This window comes from Geotrypetes seraphini, chromosome 1 (assembly GCF_902459505.1).
Source record: "Geotrypetes seraphini chromosome 1, aGeoSer1.1, whole genome shotgun sequence".
NCBI classification, from domain to species: Eukaryota; Metazoa; Chordata; class Amphibia; order Gymnophiona; family Dermophiidae; genus Geotrypetes; species Geotrypetes seraphini.
In genome coordinates this window covers 283534914-283553032 of record NC_047084.1, presented here as the reverse complement: position 1 = coordinate 283553032, position 18119 = coordinate 283534914, and the positions used below count along the sequence as shown (strand labels likewise).

At 38.8% G+C, this 18119-nt stretch overlaps 1 protein-coding gene across 3 annotated transcripts in view; it reads right to left on the bottom strand.

Annotated features, from left to right (window-relative positions):
• Positions 1 to 18119, bottom strand: part of PTPRA (protein tyrosine phosphatase receptor type A) — a 287845-nt gene that overhangs the window by 170635 nt on the left and 99091 nt on the right. For 2 of the 3 annotated variants that reach the window (XM_033952928.1, XM_033952937.1), the window contains 4 exons: positions 17663 to 18025; positions 15917 to 15937; positions 6476 to 6502; positions 853 to 937 (listed from right to left, as the gene is read on the bottom strand). In XM_033952928.1, the coding sequence (XP_033808819.1) occupies positions 853 to 937; positions 6476 to 6502; positions 15917 to 15937; positions 17663 to 18025 (496 nt within the window). The remainder of the gene's footprint in view (positions 1 to 852; positions 938 to 6475; positions 6503 to 15916; positions 15938 to 17662; positions 18026 to 18119) is intronic. The other variant, XM_033952945.1, reaches the window with a different exon arrangement.

Sequence of the window (18119 nt, the reverse complement as noted above, 5' to 3'; positions counted from 1 at the left end):
TCTTTCCTATTTACTAACTGTTTTCTCAGGTACTTTAGCTAGATTGTGAGCCTTCGGGACAGTTAGGGAAGTTATAAGTACCTAACTTTTATTTTACTGTAACCCGTTCTGAGCTTCTGGGGAGGACGGGCTATAAAAATGAACACATAAATAAATAAAAATTGGTTAGCACACCTCCTAAAGATTTTATTTTTAGATTGCAAAGGCAATAACAAATAGCAAAACTACTACATATCGTAAATCCAACATAAGAAACAACAAAAGAAAAACAGTGAGAATAAATGCAATAATACTAGCCTACATTAAAAGAGTGAGTAGTAACAAAAAGTACAAAGAAAAATAGAAAAGGTAATCTAGGAACAATATCTTCCCACAACTTAGCCTATTAATAAATCAAACAGTTCTCAGGATGGGATTTGTTATGGATATGGTTTTAAAAAATGCCAACCCCCCCCAAAAAAAAAAAAAAAAAAAAAAAAAAACAACCAAAACAAAACCACCACCTCACAATCAAAAAAGAAACAATTCAGTTTTTCATTGCATTCATTTAAACTGATATCCCATTTGACTGCAGGAACAATTTCTAGACAATTGCCCAAATCTTGAAACCCAAAAACCTGGGACTCCCAGAATTTTCAACTAGCTTTAAAATAATTAATCTAAATTAATTAAAACTGGCTAAAAAGAAAAATACAATAGAAGAAAACACTTCAAGATTTAAAAATAGTCTGACTCCCTACATATGCTACTTTCAATTACACATCTGTCACATAAAATCTGTTGAAAGATGTATCATGTCAGAGAAGCAATAGGGATTAGGAGGACATGCATGCAAAAAGTTTACTTCCTTACCTTAACATGTAGAGAACAATAATAATAAATACTATAACAAGTAGAGAGGACAGAGCCACAATTACTGCTATGATGGGCGTCTCATCTGTAGGAATAAAAACCACAACAGTTACACATTACTGACCACCTGCAGTTTGGAATTATTTAGACTCAAGATCAAGAGGGACATATCACCATGTCAAAATAAAAGTAAACCTGCTGTGAAAATTACTCCAGGGAATTTATGCACATATATTTACATCTGCTGTTTGGATGCACCAATTTCTGGGTTAATTTACAAATTGTATAAAATATACATGTAAACACTGAAACATCACTTAGTCTGGTTAAACTTATATCCTGTAGTGATAATATCAAGTTAATCCCCAATTCTAGATAGTCCAGGTTTAGAATGCCTGCAGAAAAGGAAAAGCTCGTCTGACCACTAGAAGGGAATAAACTGCAACACCTTGCTAGACTGAGAATAAGCAGAAATGAGGGATAGGGATGATGCTCAGTTCCCCTGGCTAACGAAAAAATATGTGACAGAGCCAAAGAGAGACTGGGAGAGGAGCTTCACCCTACTACATCTGAGGAAGATGAAGTTCAGGCAGGGAGAGGAGAGGAACTTATGAGCACTTCTTTTCCTAAAAGAAGAAAGCATGGAGTTTATTTTTTAATGAAACAGAATAGCCACCAGATGACATCATGTACATTTCCATGTAATAATCTCCAAGGAGTGTGGTAAGCATTTGTTTTAACTTTAAGGAACAACTCTGACACTTGTAGCTCTGGAAAGGGAGGTGAGTTGAAGATCCATTTTGTTTGGAGCTCTGTCAGTGACCAGGAATGGAGGAGGAAGAATCAAGCAATTCAGTTTAGTTGGGCCGCTTAGGAAAGGGGAATAAGCCCTTCAAATCACACAGCTTATATAGAAGAGAATATGGAGTCCCTGCTACCAGAAAGACAAACTGCCCTTACAAGTCTCCAATGACCTGCTCTTTGCCAAATCCAAAAGACCTCTACTCCGTCCTCACCCTTCTTGATCTATTCGCAGCTTTTGACATGGTAAATCACTACCTACTCATCGATACGCTGACCTCACTTGGATTTCAGAGCTCTGCTATCGCTTTGTTTTCTTCTTATCTTTCCCACTACACCTTTAGCATATGCTGTGGTGGATCCACCTCCACTGCCATCCTGCTGTCAGTCAGTGTACCTCAGGGCTCTGTCCTGGAACCACTTCTTTTTATCATCTACACTTCTTCTCTTGGTACTCTAATCTCCTTGAAGTAGTTGAGAAACACTGCTATAGGCAATCAGCTGGCGCTAGTGCCTCTTCTTCTCTCCGGCCCTCTTCCCTGCAGGCACCCCCTACTGGCGGGCCTCTGCACATGCATGTACGTCGACGTGATGATATCACAAATATGTGTGATGTCATTACGGCGACGTCTGCACACTTCTGGGTGCCTCAAGCCATGGATACTACCTTTAGTGTGCCCCGTCTCAAGAAAGTTTGAGAGACACTGCTTTAGAACATAAGAGTTGTCATACTAGGACAGACTGAAGATCCATCAAGCCCAGTATCCTGTTTCTAACAATGGCCAACCTAGGTCACAAGTACCTGCTAAGATCCCAAGGAGTAAAACAGATTTTATGCTGCTTATCCTAGGAATAAGCAGTTGATTTCCCCAAGCCATCATAATAATTGCTTATGGACTTTTATTTTAGGAAATTACACAAGCCAAAAACAACAAAAAAAATTTTCTTGGGACCTTGGTTTTTTTTTTACCTGTTCCTGGGATTATTTGGGGTGCTGATTCAGATAATTGCATTAGATAGACCGCATCAGCTCTAGTTTCTAAGATATGGTTGAATTTATTAATAGTAGATAGCAGAGCCTAACATTAACATTGGAGAAAAAAAGATTGGCCTCCGAGGGAATATATATATATGGTGGTTAGAGGACAAAATGTAATCAATGAACCTTTGGTAGCACGAGATAGAGTCATACTGCCATACTTTGTCCCTGCAGTGGCTATCTGGTTACTTTGGATACATTCTGGTCACTTATACCTGTTTTTAGATCGCCTAAGTCACAACGTATAAGTTCCATCTAAGCAGTGCTGGTGCCGAGCACAGGAGGAGAAAGGAGCAGCGTGCTGAGGTAGCCAGGGAGAGCGAAAGAACTCGGGGAAAGTAAAGGAGAAGGAGGCAGGAGGGAGCAGAAGGCTCAGGGAAGCGGCGAGAGTATGCTCGCTCACCCCCACTGCGTCAGAGGCAGCGACGGACTCCCCCTTAAAAAGGGGAAGAGCCAACATGGCACACGCTGTGCTGGTGCCGGGCACAGGAGGAGAAAGGAGCAGCGTGCTGAAGTAGCCAGGGAGAGCGAAAGAACTCAGGGAAAGTAAAGGAGAAGGAGGCAGGAGAAAGCAGAAGGCTCGGGGAAGCGGCGAGAGTACGCTTCACCCACCCCCACCGCGTCAGAGGCAGCGCTGGTCTCCCCCTTAAAAAGGGGAGGAGCCAATGCGGCACACGCGGTGCTGGTGCCGAGCACAGGAGGAGAAAGGAGCAGCGTGCTGAAGTAGCCAGGGAGAGTGAAAGAACTCGAGGAAAGTAAAGGAGGAGACAGGAGGGAGCAGAAGGCTCAGGGAAGTGGCGAGAGTACGCTCCGCCCACCCCCCACCGCGTCAGAGGCAACACCGGACTCCCCCTTAAAAAGGAAGAGAACGAAATCGCCGACAAACTGAACACATTTTTTGCAACATACCAGAACCCATCAGGCTCTATGCTGGAAACGAAGACGGGAAACTGACAGGGCTGACGGTCAGTCTAGAAGAGGTATACAGGCAGATTGATAGGCTAAGGAGCGATAAATCCCCGGGACAAAATGGCATCCATTCAAGGGTCATCAAAGAACGCAAAGGGGTTCATAGTCTTAAGTGCGTGAGACAAATGAGCGCCGACAATTCAGCGCAGGACTTCATCGCGCCAAAGAAAAACCTTCTTTTAAAGGGCTCCGATGGGGGGGGGTGCTCGTTTGTCGGAGCGCATCTGTCTCGCGCGCTTAAGACCTGTCACCACTGAAAGGGACCATAGCTGAACTGCTTCAACTAACAGCCAACCTGTCGATCAAATCGGGAAATATCCCGGAAGACTGGAAGTTGGCGAATGTTACACTGATCTTCAAAAAGGGTTAGAGGGAAGATCCGAGAAACTACAGACCGGTGAGTCTGACCTCAGTACCGGGAAAGATGGTAGAGGCGCTGATAAAGGACCACATCATTGATCACCTTGACAGACACGGTCTGATGAGGACCAGCCAGCACTGTTTCAGCAAAGGCAGATCTTGTCTGACGAAATTGCTGATAGACAATGGCGACCCGGTTGATACTGTATACTGGATTTTCAGAAGGCGTTTGACAAGGTTCCATGTGAACGACTACTTCGGAAAATTGAGAGTCATGGAATCGAAAAAAGAGATGAAATCATGGAATCAAAGTCATGGAATCGAAAAAAGAAAGTGAAATACTCACGTGGATTAAAAACTGGCTGGAGCATAGGAAATAGAGAGTAGGGGTAAATGGACAATACTCGGACTGGAAGAGGGTCACCAGTGGGATGCCGCAGGGCTCGGTGCTTGGACCCGTGTTCTTCAACATCTTTATAAACGATCTGGACATTGGAACAACGAGTGAGGTGATTAAATTTGAGGACGATATGAAGTTATTCAGAGTAGTGAAGGCACAGGGATTGTGAAGATCTGCAACGTGACATAATCAAGCTTGAGACATGGGCATCGACATGGCAAATGAGGTTCATCAATGTAGATAAGTGTAAAGTGATGCATGTCGGTAATTAAAATCTCATGCACAAATACAGGATGTCCGGGGTGGTACTTGGAGAGACTTCCCAGGAAAGAGACTTGGGAGTTCTGATCGACAAGTCAATGAAGCCGTCTGCACAATGTGCAGCAGCGGCGAAAAGGGCGAACAGAATGCTAGGAATGATTAAGAAGGTGATCACAAACAGATCGGAGAGGGTTATCATGCCGCTGTACCGGGCCATTGTGCACCCTCACCTGAGGACTGCATCCAGCACTTGTCGCCATACACAAAGAAGGACAAGGTACTACTCGAAAGGGTCCAGAGAAGAGCGACTAAAATGGTTAAGGGGCTGGAGGAGTTGCCGTACAGTGAGTTTGGAGAAACTGGTCCTCTTCTCCCTTGAAAAGGGGGGACTGAGAGGGGACTTGATCGAAATGTTCAAAATATTGAAGAGAATAGACTTAGTAGATAAAGACAGACTGTTCACCCTCTCAAAGGTAGGGAGAACGAGAGGGCACTCTCTAAAGTTGAAAGGAGATAGATTCCAAACAAACGTAAGGAAAACTGGAACACTCTTCTGGACTCTTTAATAGGGGAAAACCTCCAGGGTTTCAAGCCAAAGTTAGACAAGTTCCTGCTAAACTGGAACGTACGCAGGTGAGGCTGGACTCATTTAGAGAACTGGTCTTTGACCTGAGGGCCACCGCATGAGCGTACTGCTGGGCAGGATGGAACACTGGTTTGACCCAGCAGCAGCAATTCTTATGTTTCTTTGCCATCGCTGCACACTTAACTGAGGGTTTAAACATATCCTCAATGATCACACCTAAATCCTATTCCTGGGTGGTGATTCCGAAGGTGGAATCCTCCATCATGTAGATATAGTTCAGGTTCTTCTTTCCCACATGCATCACTTTGCACTTGCTCACATTAAATGTCATCTGCCATTTTGATGCCCAGCCTTTCAGTCTCACAAGGTCCTCTTGCAATTTTTCACAATCCTCTTGCGATTTAACAACTTTCAACAACTTTGTTTCACCAGCAAATGTAATTCTCTCACTAGTTATTCCTATTTCTAGATCATTGATAAATACTGTAAACTGTATACTCGAATATCAAACGAGATTTTTGGGCCTAAAAATTGCCCCAAAAACGGGGGTCTCGGTTTATCTTCAGGCCGTCGCCCAGCTGCCCCCCTCCCAGACTGATTGTAAGCCTCTGTTGAGTCACCAGGCTCTCCACCTGAATGATGCAGGATTTGAAAACTGTAATTGCTTCAACCTTGAGTCATTTTTGTAAGTATTCATAAAGGACCAGAGCCACATTTATACGTCAGGCCATATAAAAATGGCTAAAAAAAGAGGGATAGTGCCTTTATAATGATAACAATTGCAATTTAAAATGTTTCCACCACAAACGCTTGGTGATTTTTAAAGGTCCCTAAGCTTTCCAACAACTCTGCTGGTTTTACTTTGACTGCATTTTTTCTTGAAGGACCTGCCCAGTATACTTTTGCTATATAATGCTACAACATCATTTAGGCTGGTTAATTCAAGTAATCAGCTGAATAAATGTTTGCTTGCATTGGTTTCCAGAAAATCCATGATTTAATGGAAATTTGCTCGTTTAAATATATTTTAATTATTTTCTATTGAAATTTTTACTGAGGTTAAGCTGAGTCAAGCAAAACAAAGCCTGCATGCTGCACTCAAAGGAGAATTAATTTGAACAGCAAAGGAGAATCAAGTTAGCATGATAAAGTTGCATTGTTACAAGGTTATTGGGAAATGAAGATGACAATGAGGTGCACATCTCACCTCGTCTGTCTTCGGAGTCAAAATCACCTGTATAATAATTGAAAGTAAAACAGGAATATTTATTTAGTAAAGGAAAAAACAGTGTTGGCACACATTCATAATAGAGAGCTGCACGGGGACGGGGGTCAGCAGGAACCCCCCCCCCCTGACTAGTGGGGATGGATGATGGTCCTTGCGGGCTCACAAGGGAGTGTACCTGGCCAGCATGTCTGCCTCCAGCACCACTTCAACATCGCCTGCCTCCAGCACCACATCCTCCTACATGCTGCAGCTGACCCGGGTCAGCCACCAGCAGAGTGCAGGAATCGCTGCTGATGGTGTGCTTTAGAAAAGTTAACTGGAACTGCACGGACTGGTGGGAAGGGAGGGTAAGAAAGATGCTGCATGAACTAGAGGGGGTGGGAAGGGAGGGTAAGAGAAATGCTGTTGATGGGGAGAGAAGAAAAATGGAGAATGGTTGGACATGGGTGCATGGAGCAGGAGGGAAAGAGAGATGGTGCACATGGAGAAAGGAAGAAAGTATGGAAAATTGTTGGACATGATAGTAGAAAGGAGGGAGAAAGAAATGTTATTTGTTATGGAGAGAGAAGAGTGGGACAGATGGAAATGGATGCAAGAGGGAGGAATGTTGGACATGGTGATGGAGGGAAGGGAGGAAAAGATGTGGCATAGTGGGTATGGTGGCACCATATAGGAGAGGTGGGGGGAAGAGGAGGGTGTTGACAGGTAAATGTATTAGTAGAGGACAGTAAATATAGTGGATGAAAATAAGGTAATGGGGAGTAGACTGAAGGGAAGAGAAGAGTGGATGAGAGAAGAAGATGGAAATTTGATAGGTAGATGAAAAGTGAAGAGAAGAAAAAAAGAGAGTGAAACTTGAGTGAAAGGGAGGAAAGAGCTGAATGGAAAGGTTAATATGTCAGAGGCAGTTGTAGTATGGGAATGTAAAAGAAAGGAGAGATAAGAAAAGACCGATGGACAGCAACCACTTGAAGAAGAATTTGTAGAAGACAGGAGAAAAGCAGAAAATAAAGAGAAATTGGAACCAACTTGATGGAAAAATAAATCTCCAGACAAAAAAGGTTAAAAAAGGAATTTATTGACTGAAATAGGTTAGCTTTGGGAAATGTATATAATAGATGTCTTTGTACTGTGCTCAACAGAAAAGAAAATGAATTTCTGGTTTTATTTCTCCAGTGTTGAAGTACTTGCTGATCCTTGTTGTAGCTCGTGGGGATCCCAAAACACTGCCAAGTGAGGACCTCTTCTAAAGATAGCCAGAACTCCCTTCTACTAAGTGTAGCAGTCACTGGCAGTATCCTTGAGCCACTGAGGTACCAGCATCTGTGGCTTAGGGATGTTGCTACTGCCTGTCAAGCTTGGTAAAAGGGATTGTTGTCCACCTTCAGCGGAAGTTGTCAGCTGACATAGCTTGAGGGTCCTCATCAGCTGGAGTATTTATATTTTATATTTACATTAGAGGCTCTGTCAGAGACCCATTGACCCATATGTATTCTTCCAATTAATATTTCCAAATTTAAAAAAGTGTCTTTGTTTATTTGTAAATGGGTCTCTACCAGAGCCTCTAATTCAGTAATGTAATTAAATGAAATAACTACTTCTGAAATTTATGGGGCTGGGCGGGGACAAATGACATTACTTGCAGGGACAGACAGGGACGGATTCAATTCCAGTGGGGATGGGTTTGATTCCAGTAGATGCAGGTTAGGAGAGGTTTGATTTCTGTCCCCATGCAACTCTCTAATAGAGGCTCCAGCAGAGACCCATTTTCAAAATATGTATTCTTCCCAATTAGTATTTGCAAATTTTTAAAAGTGTCTTTGTTTATTTATAAATGGGTCTCTGCCAGAGCCTCTAATTCAGTAGTGTAATTAAATGAAATAACTACTTCTGAAGTTTATGGGGATGGGTGGGAACAAAAGAGATTACTTCCGGGGATGGATAGGGAGAGATTCAATTCCAGTGAGAACGGGTTTGATTCCAGCAGGGATGGGCTGGGAGGGGTTTGATTTCTGTCCCCGCGCAACTCTCTAATTCATAACCACTTAAAAGTAAAGTTGCTGATTCCTGTGATTGTCAAATTCCAGATAAATAATGAATCACCACTGTGGATCATATCATGTGTTATCTAAGAATGCTTCCAGAGTTTTCCAGAAGAAAGCTTGGAGCACGTACAGCTGGCTTTCACTGCTTTAAAGAACCTGCTACTTACCAGTGGATCAGCTAGTCAAAATCAATAATTTTTATACCAAGAAGAGAAGAGAAAAATTCCCAGTACAGAAGGCAAATGATTAATGCTGCACATTGTTCTGTTGACATCTGAGAACAATTATTATAGGTAAACTATTTATTTTTATTGAAGAAACACTAGGTCAACACTTGTGCGGTTAAGTATAATAGCAATGGGCTATATTCAAACAAAAATATAGAGAGATATAAAATATAAAAATATAGAAAGAAATATTTTTTCACGGAGAGGGTGGTGGATCGCTTTGTAAACAGATTTAGCGATAAATCAAATATTAATAAACCTTGAACCTTGGATGCCTGGAATGCCCTCCCGAGTAAGGTGTTGGAGAGAAAGATGGTGATGCAATTCAAGAAAGCATGGGAAGATCTCCAGTTAGAAAACAAATGGTATAAATTAAAGAACTAAGGCCGGTATTGGACAGATTTGTATGGTTTGTGTCCCATATATGGTGATTTGGTGAAGGATGGGCTGGGGAGGGCATCAATGGGAACTTCACTAACTTGGAACATGAGGACGTTAATGGTCAGACATTATGGTAGATATCCTGCAAACAACGGGAACTCCACTAACTTGGAACATGAGGACGTTACTGGCCAGACATTATGGTAGATATCCTGCAAACAACGGGATGGTTGGATAGGCTGGATAGTTGGACCCTAGGACAATATCAGGTGGACTTTAGTCTATGGCCCAGAAATATCAAAGAAGAGACAAGTTAATTTAATCATGTATTTTTAATAAGAATAACTAATGGACAGACTGGATGGACCGTTCATATCTTTATCATTATGTTACTATGTTATTATGAAGACAGATAAAGATCATATCGACTATTCAGTCTACCTATCTATGATATCTACTAACCATTCCTCTCCTTTAGAGATCCTGTCTATTTAAAAACTTGTACTCTGCATAAAACTAAGCACCTTTCAATAAAACATACATATACTAACATAGACTAAAAAAAATATACAAACAACCACATCTCATGATAGGTTATATTTTATCAATACATCCTTCCTGATGCCATACAGAAGTCACTGGTCACAGCAAACCTTCAACACTGTTTTCAGTGCATCATTGGTCAAACAAATCATACAGAGCTCACATCTTTCTCTTGTTGCCATAAAGAAATGAAATTCCTATTTTCTCCAAAAAGAGAATTTGAATGAAATTATGAATTTTGTTCCACCAGACAGACAAATAGTTAGTGATAAAGAACCTTTTGGGGCTCATTTTCAAAGCAAAGAGTTCTGAGAAATCTGCTTCCCAATGAAAGCCAAAATTTTAGAGTCAAAACCTGATTAGCTAGACACAGGTTTTTTGGATCTATTGACGGCCGACTTAACGATAAACCTCGGATATGTGAAGTTATAGGGAGGTCCAAAAGATGCCTGCATTCAGTATCATGTGCTCACATTATTAAGAGGAAAGATGGTGTATAGCTGTTTCCACATCTACACTAATCATTTATTTTTCTTGGTATACTGCTATCGTTATCAAAACAAATCAAAGCAAAGCAGATAACAAAATTAAAAATTACAAATAGAAAGTTATAGTAAAACAGAACTTAATATGATAAGACAGTAATTTCCAGTCAATAAGATAAAATGGACAATCATTCAGACTCAATTGTGGACCACTGTGTTGAAAGCCAGCTCCCCTCCCCCACACACTTATAAAGGTTCACTTAATAATTAACTAACCATTGGAGAAAGCCAATTCAAAGAAATATGTTTTTAGCAATGAACGGAAAGTGGTAAAAGACTTTTCTAAGTACAAGTATTACAGAAGGAAATTAAATAAGGTAGGAGTCAAAAAATAGATCACTTGTGTACGATTAGGAAATATGAAGAAATTATAGCTTTCAAATTTAATAACATTGTTAATTTCAATCTGAAATGGGCCCAACTAGATGATTTTTGTAGAAACCTATTATAGTTAAATGAAACTCCTGTTTCTGATTAAATATTCTGCAGCTCTTGTGTGTATTTTTGTTTTATTTTATGTTTACTTTAGTTTATTAGTATATGTTCTATTTTATGTATAAATTTGTATTAAGTTATTCAATTTCCTTTATTTTTGATCAATATGTGTAATTTATGTATAAGATGTATTATTTGAAAAAGTTAATAAAAAATTTATAAAAAAAAAAGAATGCAGATTTTCTTGTTGATTCCCATTTTGCCCTTTGTCATTTAGAGATTGCATTCTGACTTATATTCTGCCAAAGCCCTTACGAGTTCATGGCAGATAACAATACATTTCTACTGTATTACTGGGAACAAACCTAGTTAAACATAATGCAATGACAAATGTTCAAATAGAACATTAATAGTAGAAGATACATTTCAAGATAAAAAAAATTTTTTTAAATATTTTTTAAAGTTTTTTTAAAACAATATATTGATCTTATTAAACTAGGGAAATCAATCCAAATTAAAGGATCCTGAAAAAAAAGATGCATATCATTGAACAAATGATTAAATTGTCTTTGGTGAGGGAAACTGAAGATAGAATTGCTTCCATACAACATGACCCAATCTTCCTGCTATTAATTAAATCAATTCCACTAAATAATATGGCACCTGGCCATATAGAATATTAAAAATCATAATACAAAGCTTAAAATAAATTCTGCATTTACTGGCAACCAATGTAATTTACCCACCCCCTTAATTTATCCCCCCTTTTATGAAGCCACATTAGGCTTTTTTATTGCTGGCCGCAGTGGTATTAGCTTTGATGCTCATAGAATTCCTGAGTGTTGGAGCTAATACCGCCATGACCAGTGATAAAAAAACCTAATGCGGCTTCATAAAAGGGAGGGGGTGGGAATAATGAAATATGGTGTAATTCTATCATATTTAGAGATGGGAAAAATTACCCTCACTGCAGAATTCTGCACAGTTTGTAAACCTTTTCAACAATCCTTTATCCCTTTGATTATACACATCCAGGAGGGGTGAGGGGAGGGGGATATGCCTTTAAATTATTATTTTATTGTAATTAGTTGGTCTTAATCATTTGTATTACTCTTGATTATCTTTATACTGTATGAAAGGATGGGTGGGGGGATGGGATATGTATGGAATTAAGTGCTGGTTATTTTGTACAATTGTTTGACAATATGTTACACTTGATGTTGGTTTTTAAAATGAATAAAGATTTTAAAAAAATCTAACAATCTTTTATCACATCCTAAATAAATAATATTACAGTAGTCTATCTGGGAAAGAATAAGCGACTGAACCACAAGTGCAATAATTGACTTATCAAAATATTTCTGAACTACCAGTATTTTCCTTAAAATGAAAAATGATTTTTTACTAACCAGATTAACTTGATGCTCCAAGCTCAATAAATTATCTAATTGAATGTCCAAAACTCTAGTTTGCATATCAAATGTGTAATTACTTTGGCCAAAGTGTGATAATAGATCTGATCTAGCCTGATCATGATGACCTAGCCAAAGAAACTTAGTTTTGTCTATATCTATCTTCAACTTAGGGGTTATATCCTATAGCTTTACAGTATCAAGCACTAACTTTAATGCATGGAATTATAAGAGATGACAGAAATAATTTTCTGCCTTCATGAAAAACATATGCATCAGTGTCCATATTTTAAATTTTACTCTAATGTAGATTTTAGAAAAAGAGTGACATAATCACTGTTTTGCGTAGCAGAGAATCTTCGCAGCCATGTTCTGAAGGGTCTGTAAACATTGGTTTTAGTGATCCCTGCATAGATAACATTATACAATTGTAGTGAGAGTTGATGTAAGCATAAAATCATAAGAATGTCCATGTCAAAATAGTTTTGGATGACTGAGCTTGTATGAGAAGTAAAAGTCAGTTTTTAATATATTAAAAATCAGTGGAGAAAACAACAGTGTTGAATCTAGGAAAACACCAAGATATCTGAATAAAGTAACAGGGGAGATATGTTCATCAAAGAGAAATGGAGAAAGGGATGGTGGTGGAGATGAAACCAGGTTCTTTTCTGCATTCAATACCAGGCAATGATCTTGAAGCTATATTACAATGTCATGAAGACAGGATTGTAAAGGTTAAATATTGATAGAATCACTGTCAGTGTAGCAGACAAGGAGAATATCATCAGCATAAGAATATGAACTTATGCCGTGGACCTGAATGAGAAGTGGTAAAAGACTCAGAACTTAAATAAGAGAGGGGAAGCACAGAACCCTGTGGAATGCCACAGGAAAGCACAAAAAATGAAGACAATGATGATTGTGTCATATGAAAGGAGCAATGTTGCAAAAAGGATGAAAGCTGGTCAAATACAGTTCCTGAAACACCAAGGGAAACCAAGGATTGAGAAGATGGTGGTTAACTAAGTCAAAAGTGGGTGATAGGTCAAGTACACTACCAGCATAAAGTAGGCAGGATCCCAGTGGTACCCCTATTGGTGATGTTTTTTAATATTTACAAAAGATAGAGCCTAACTCTAAACGAGAGAGGTCAAAAAAATCTTGAAACTCTGAATGAAGACCTGCTCTCTTATTCTTCGAGCGCCACACGGGTTACAGGCCTATCAGGCTCATTGTAACTATAAAGGGTGCCAATCAGTAGGTGGGAATTTGCTAACAACAACTTTTTAAGTGAGTTCACCTGGGTTCAACACCACCAGTAGCACAGAAGTGCCCGGCAGACGTTACCCACTTACATCACCTTGCACACCCAGTGGGCTAACTTCCTATAAATACTATAATTAATATACATTAAAAATTTTTATTCTTTTGTTTTTCTTTTTTCTATGTGACTATATTATTATTACAAAAGACTTGACTTGCAGCCCAAATATCCTAGTGTCTTAGATAAATCAATCTGAAGAATTTAAGATCAAAAATTGAAATCACATCTAATTTAACATTGGAGAAGTTCCTGTGTTAATTAATCTTGTCAGTTTTACCATAAATCAAAAGATACTCAAAATTCAGGAACTTATCTTAATCTGCTGACTGCTGTGGTTTTAACGGGGTGCCAGCTGATCGCCCTACAGAGCCCCGTTTCGTATCCTTCGTCAGGGGCAACCTCGGGGGCATCTTCCAATACAGTGTGAATTCAAATGCTGGTTCTCCGTGATACAGTGCACTGACCCAACTATAAACTACCCAGCATAATCCATTTAATATTTAGCCATTTTGGCTTTGCATATTAGTAGTGAACTGCTTGGACCTTCAATATCGCCTCTATGCAGATGATATCCAATTTGTAGTACCAGTTGGACAGTCAATGGAAACCAGCATTAGGGTATTAAATTTGTGCTTATGAGCTATTGATGAATGGATGCTAGGAAACAGATTAAAATTAAATAAACTGTATCCATGACATCCTGTTTGTCTGTCTTGCCTGTTTAGATTGTAAGCTCTTTTGAGCAGGGACTGTTTTCTTATTCTTTGTGACTGTGCAGCGCTGCGTGCGTCTGGTAGTATAGAAATAATTAATAGTAGTAGTAAATATTGTAATGAATCAAATAATGATGATGCCTTCATATTATTCTGATGACATACCAACTGAGATCACGATTATGGACACCTCAGTCTCAACTGTGAAGAAGATCCATAATTTGTGTGCGATAATAGATTTGAATTTATTTATGAAACATCATGCGCAGAAAGTGATTAGCCAGGTGTTCAGCAAATTAAGAACTCTGTAGATTAAGGGAGTACTTGACTGAGGAAATTTTCAGAATAACAATTCAGTTTGATGAGCCCTGTTTTGACTATTGTAACACATTATTACTTAAGTGTATCTAAGAATTTGATCAGGGTCCTGCAAGTAGCCCAAAAGGCAACAGCAAGAGTTATTGCTGGAAATACATGTTATGATCATATTATGAAAAAATCCTCAGAGTATAAAGTCGAAAGACCAAAAAACCTACTAGTGAGATGAATATAAAAGGAAATTCTTTTCAAATCTTCTATGTAGTGAAGGAGAGTAGTGAAATATCTAGTGTGATAAAGACTGAGAGACCTCAAGTGTTCACATCCAACTGGCAATGGAACAAATCCCAACAGATGGACTCTTTTGAACTATCACTGGTCTCAAATGTCTTTTTTTCTTACTAATAATTTTTTTAATTAACTATTTTCTCAATTGAGTACTTATATTAGCTTATTGTAGTATGCCCAAACATGTAGCAACATATCAAATAATGCACCTGGAATAATATTCCTAGATAAGCAGGCTTAGAGACTTATAAAGCCTAGAGTACTTAGCTTTATTTAGGAGCCAGGGCAGCTTGTAGCTGTATAGAATAACTATTCAGTAAATGCCCAACATTGCTTCACTCAACGGAGCATCTCCGTTTCGCTTTAATAAGAGCTTCCTCAAGAGATGGTAGAATATTGAAGATAGTTGCTTGTGCTCATCTGGCCAACACTTAAACAGCTCCTCTCAGGATTCCGGGCTACTACACCTATCCTCCGAAAACTTAATACGTCAAGAAATATTGCCAGATACTCTTTCCCATTGTTAAGATCACTGCCAGAGGTTGTGGTAAGAGCGGATAGCGTAGCTGATTTTAAGAAGGGTTTGGACAATTTCCTGGAGGAAAAGTCCATAATCTGTTATTGAGAAAGACATGAGGCAAGCCACTGCTTGCCCTGGATCGGTAGCATGGAATGTTGCTATGCTTTGGGTTTTGACTAGGTCCTAGTGACCTGGATTGCTCACTGTAAGAATGGGCTACTAGGTTTGATGAATTGTTGGTCTGACCCAGTAAGGCTATTCTTATGTTCTTATTTAAGATTCTACTGCTTGTGTTTAAAGCACTAATACAGTTTCTGTTATTATTGCTGCTGGATTGTACCAACTGGCTAGAACCTCGAGATCAGCAAATATGGTCAAACTGGATCCTCTTCTATTCAGTAGGAAAACAACTGGCAAGCAGCAGGACAAACAGTATGTAGAAAACTACATGCACATACTAAAAGTTTTAATCTAGAAAGCTCTGAAATTTTTTTTAAACTGAACACACAAAACTCATTATGTGGACCATAAATAAGCATGATGTGGTGGTCTGTCTTGTCTGGAAGGAACAGTTTCACAAAAACTCAGTGAATCATTTTACAAATATGAATCAGGCATTAAATTAAACTATTTATTGTCCAACAAAACATGGAAAATGAGAAAGTTTACCTTGGTCTGTTGTTGCTTCATCTAAGGGAATAAAGAAAAGCAGATGTTTAGTTTGAAACACGACACATATCTCTGTCTTACTCTCATACAGATATCTATTAGTGATTATGTTTTCCATCTACATTCATACCCCTAATCCAGAACTAGTCAAATAAATGTCTCATCAAGACAGACTTTTCCGGAGCTTGATCACCCACATCAGAAAAAAAAATTTCTCAGTTTTAAAGTATATTTATTCTTTATTTGCTTCAGCTTAGAATCCCTGATTCTCCCATGCCTATGTATTTTCAGCAGTTCCACACATAAATCTTTGTAAGGCCCTCTTATATACTTCAACACACTTAAAGCCATTTTCCCAAAGTAGAAAAGGTGAGTTTTGGTGTACTTTTGAAAATTAGATGAAAACCTAGTCTATATGCCTCATGCTTTCAAACTTATTCCCCATTCCTTCTCCCACTGCTCTCTCAACCCCCAGCTGGTTAGTGGTTTGGCACATGTGTATATGGTACACTTTTTTAAAGAAGAGCTGGCAGAAAGGTTTTACTGAATCTGTACATACTCAATTCATGCAACAGCCCTCCTCCTAGACATATATAAAATTTCTAGATCAAAAATGTTTTTCCTCTCCTTTTAAGTTCAATCAATTTGTACCTTACTTAATCTTTTGTAAACCGTATAGAACTTCACGGTATTGCGATATATAAACTGTTATTATTATTATTACACAGACACTAGGACTAAAAGCATGTTGATTTTTCAATAAAAGTAAAAGAAAGTTTTCACGACATTTATCCAACAGTAAACTATGACTTCTTTTTTTAAACTCAGATTGTTTTTAAAATTATTATTTTGAGCAAACTGAGTTTCAAAAAGCCAGTGCATTATTTATCATAAGAAAAAAATATTTGGAACCTTTAATTGCTGGATAGGCAGATATGAAATGACATCATAAACTACCATTCTTGACAGATAAGTATATAGGATCCCAAACTTAATCTAGCACCCGATTATACTCCTCCAACCATGTCTTACCACTAAACTTTGCAATAGTCTAAACTGCATCCAAAACTGGCAAGTCGGTTGACCAGTACTCAGCTGCCCTCAACTCGTTGTCATCAACTTTAAGGATTTCTTTCATTTTTTTACATACACCCATAACATGACTATATTTCACCAAAGGGGCTACTTCAGGGGTGAATTGATACCAGAAAGTCTAGACTTCATCAAAACAGCAAAAACTGTATAAAATCTGGGAGCTAAAGTAGTGAATAAAGCCTATAAATTTCCTATTGTATACTCGTTTTCTCAACACCCATACTGAGTATATAATTTGTCATTTAATGAGTTTTTACTTCATTCGGCAATGAACTCAATAATGTGCCTCTCAAATGCAGGTTCATTTTCCTGCATTTTGGAGAGGTCTCAGAAATACATATATGCCATATATAGGGAGGAGATAAAGGGACTTGTAAACCACCTTTTTGTGGTTACACATTCAAAGCGGTTTATATATATATACAGGTACTTATTTTGTACTTGGAGCAGTGGAGGATTAAGTGATTTGCCCAGGATCACAAGGAGTAGCGCTGGGATTCGATCTCACAACCTCAGGGTGCTGAAGCAGCAGCTCTACTACAAGGCCAAGGCCACTGAATATGTTGTTAACAAATTAACTTTCTTGATTCAGAAGATATTTAAAGCTTTGAGTTTAGATAAACAATTATCAAAGAGGAATAATAACAATACCTGAAGTAGTGAAGCTTTCTAAGGTAGCTACTGAAGATGTACCATTAATGTCTTCAGAAACAGTCCTAGCTGTTGTGCTCACTATATCTGGTGACCTTGTCTCATTCGTTGGAGCCAAAGTGGGTGGATGAGGTACTTCCACAGTTGACCCATCTGTATGATTACGAACATCTGAGGAAGTCACAGTGCTCACAGTGGTAATTTCGATGGTAAAAACAGGATTTGTGGTTGCTGGTTCCAACGTGGAAGGAGCTGTGATTAGAGAGCTGTCATTCATGTTGTTAGAACTTAAGGTCCTGTTATCTGGCTCTTTTGTTCCCTTCACTGAAGTTGTGGTAAGGCTCATTTCTATTGTAGGCAAGGCTAGAATAAACGATAAGAGAGCTCAAGTGAAGTCAATGACTGGACCAGAAAGCTGCTTCTGTAATAAAACATTTGATTATCTAATAAATCAGAA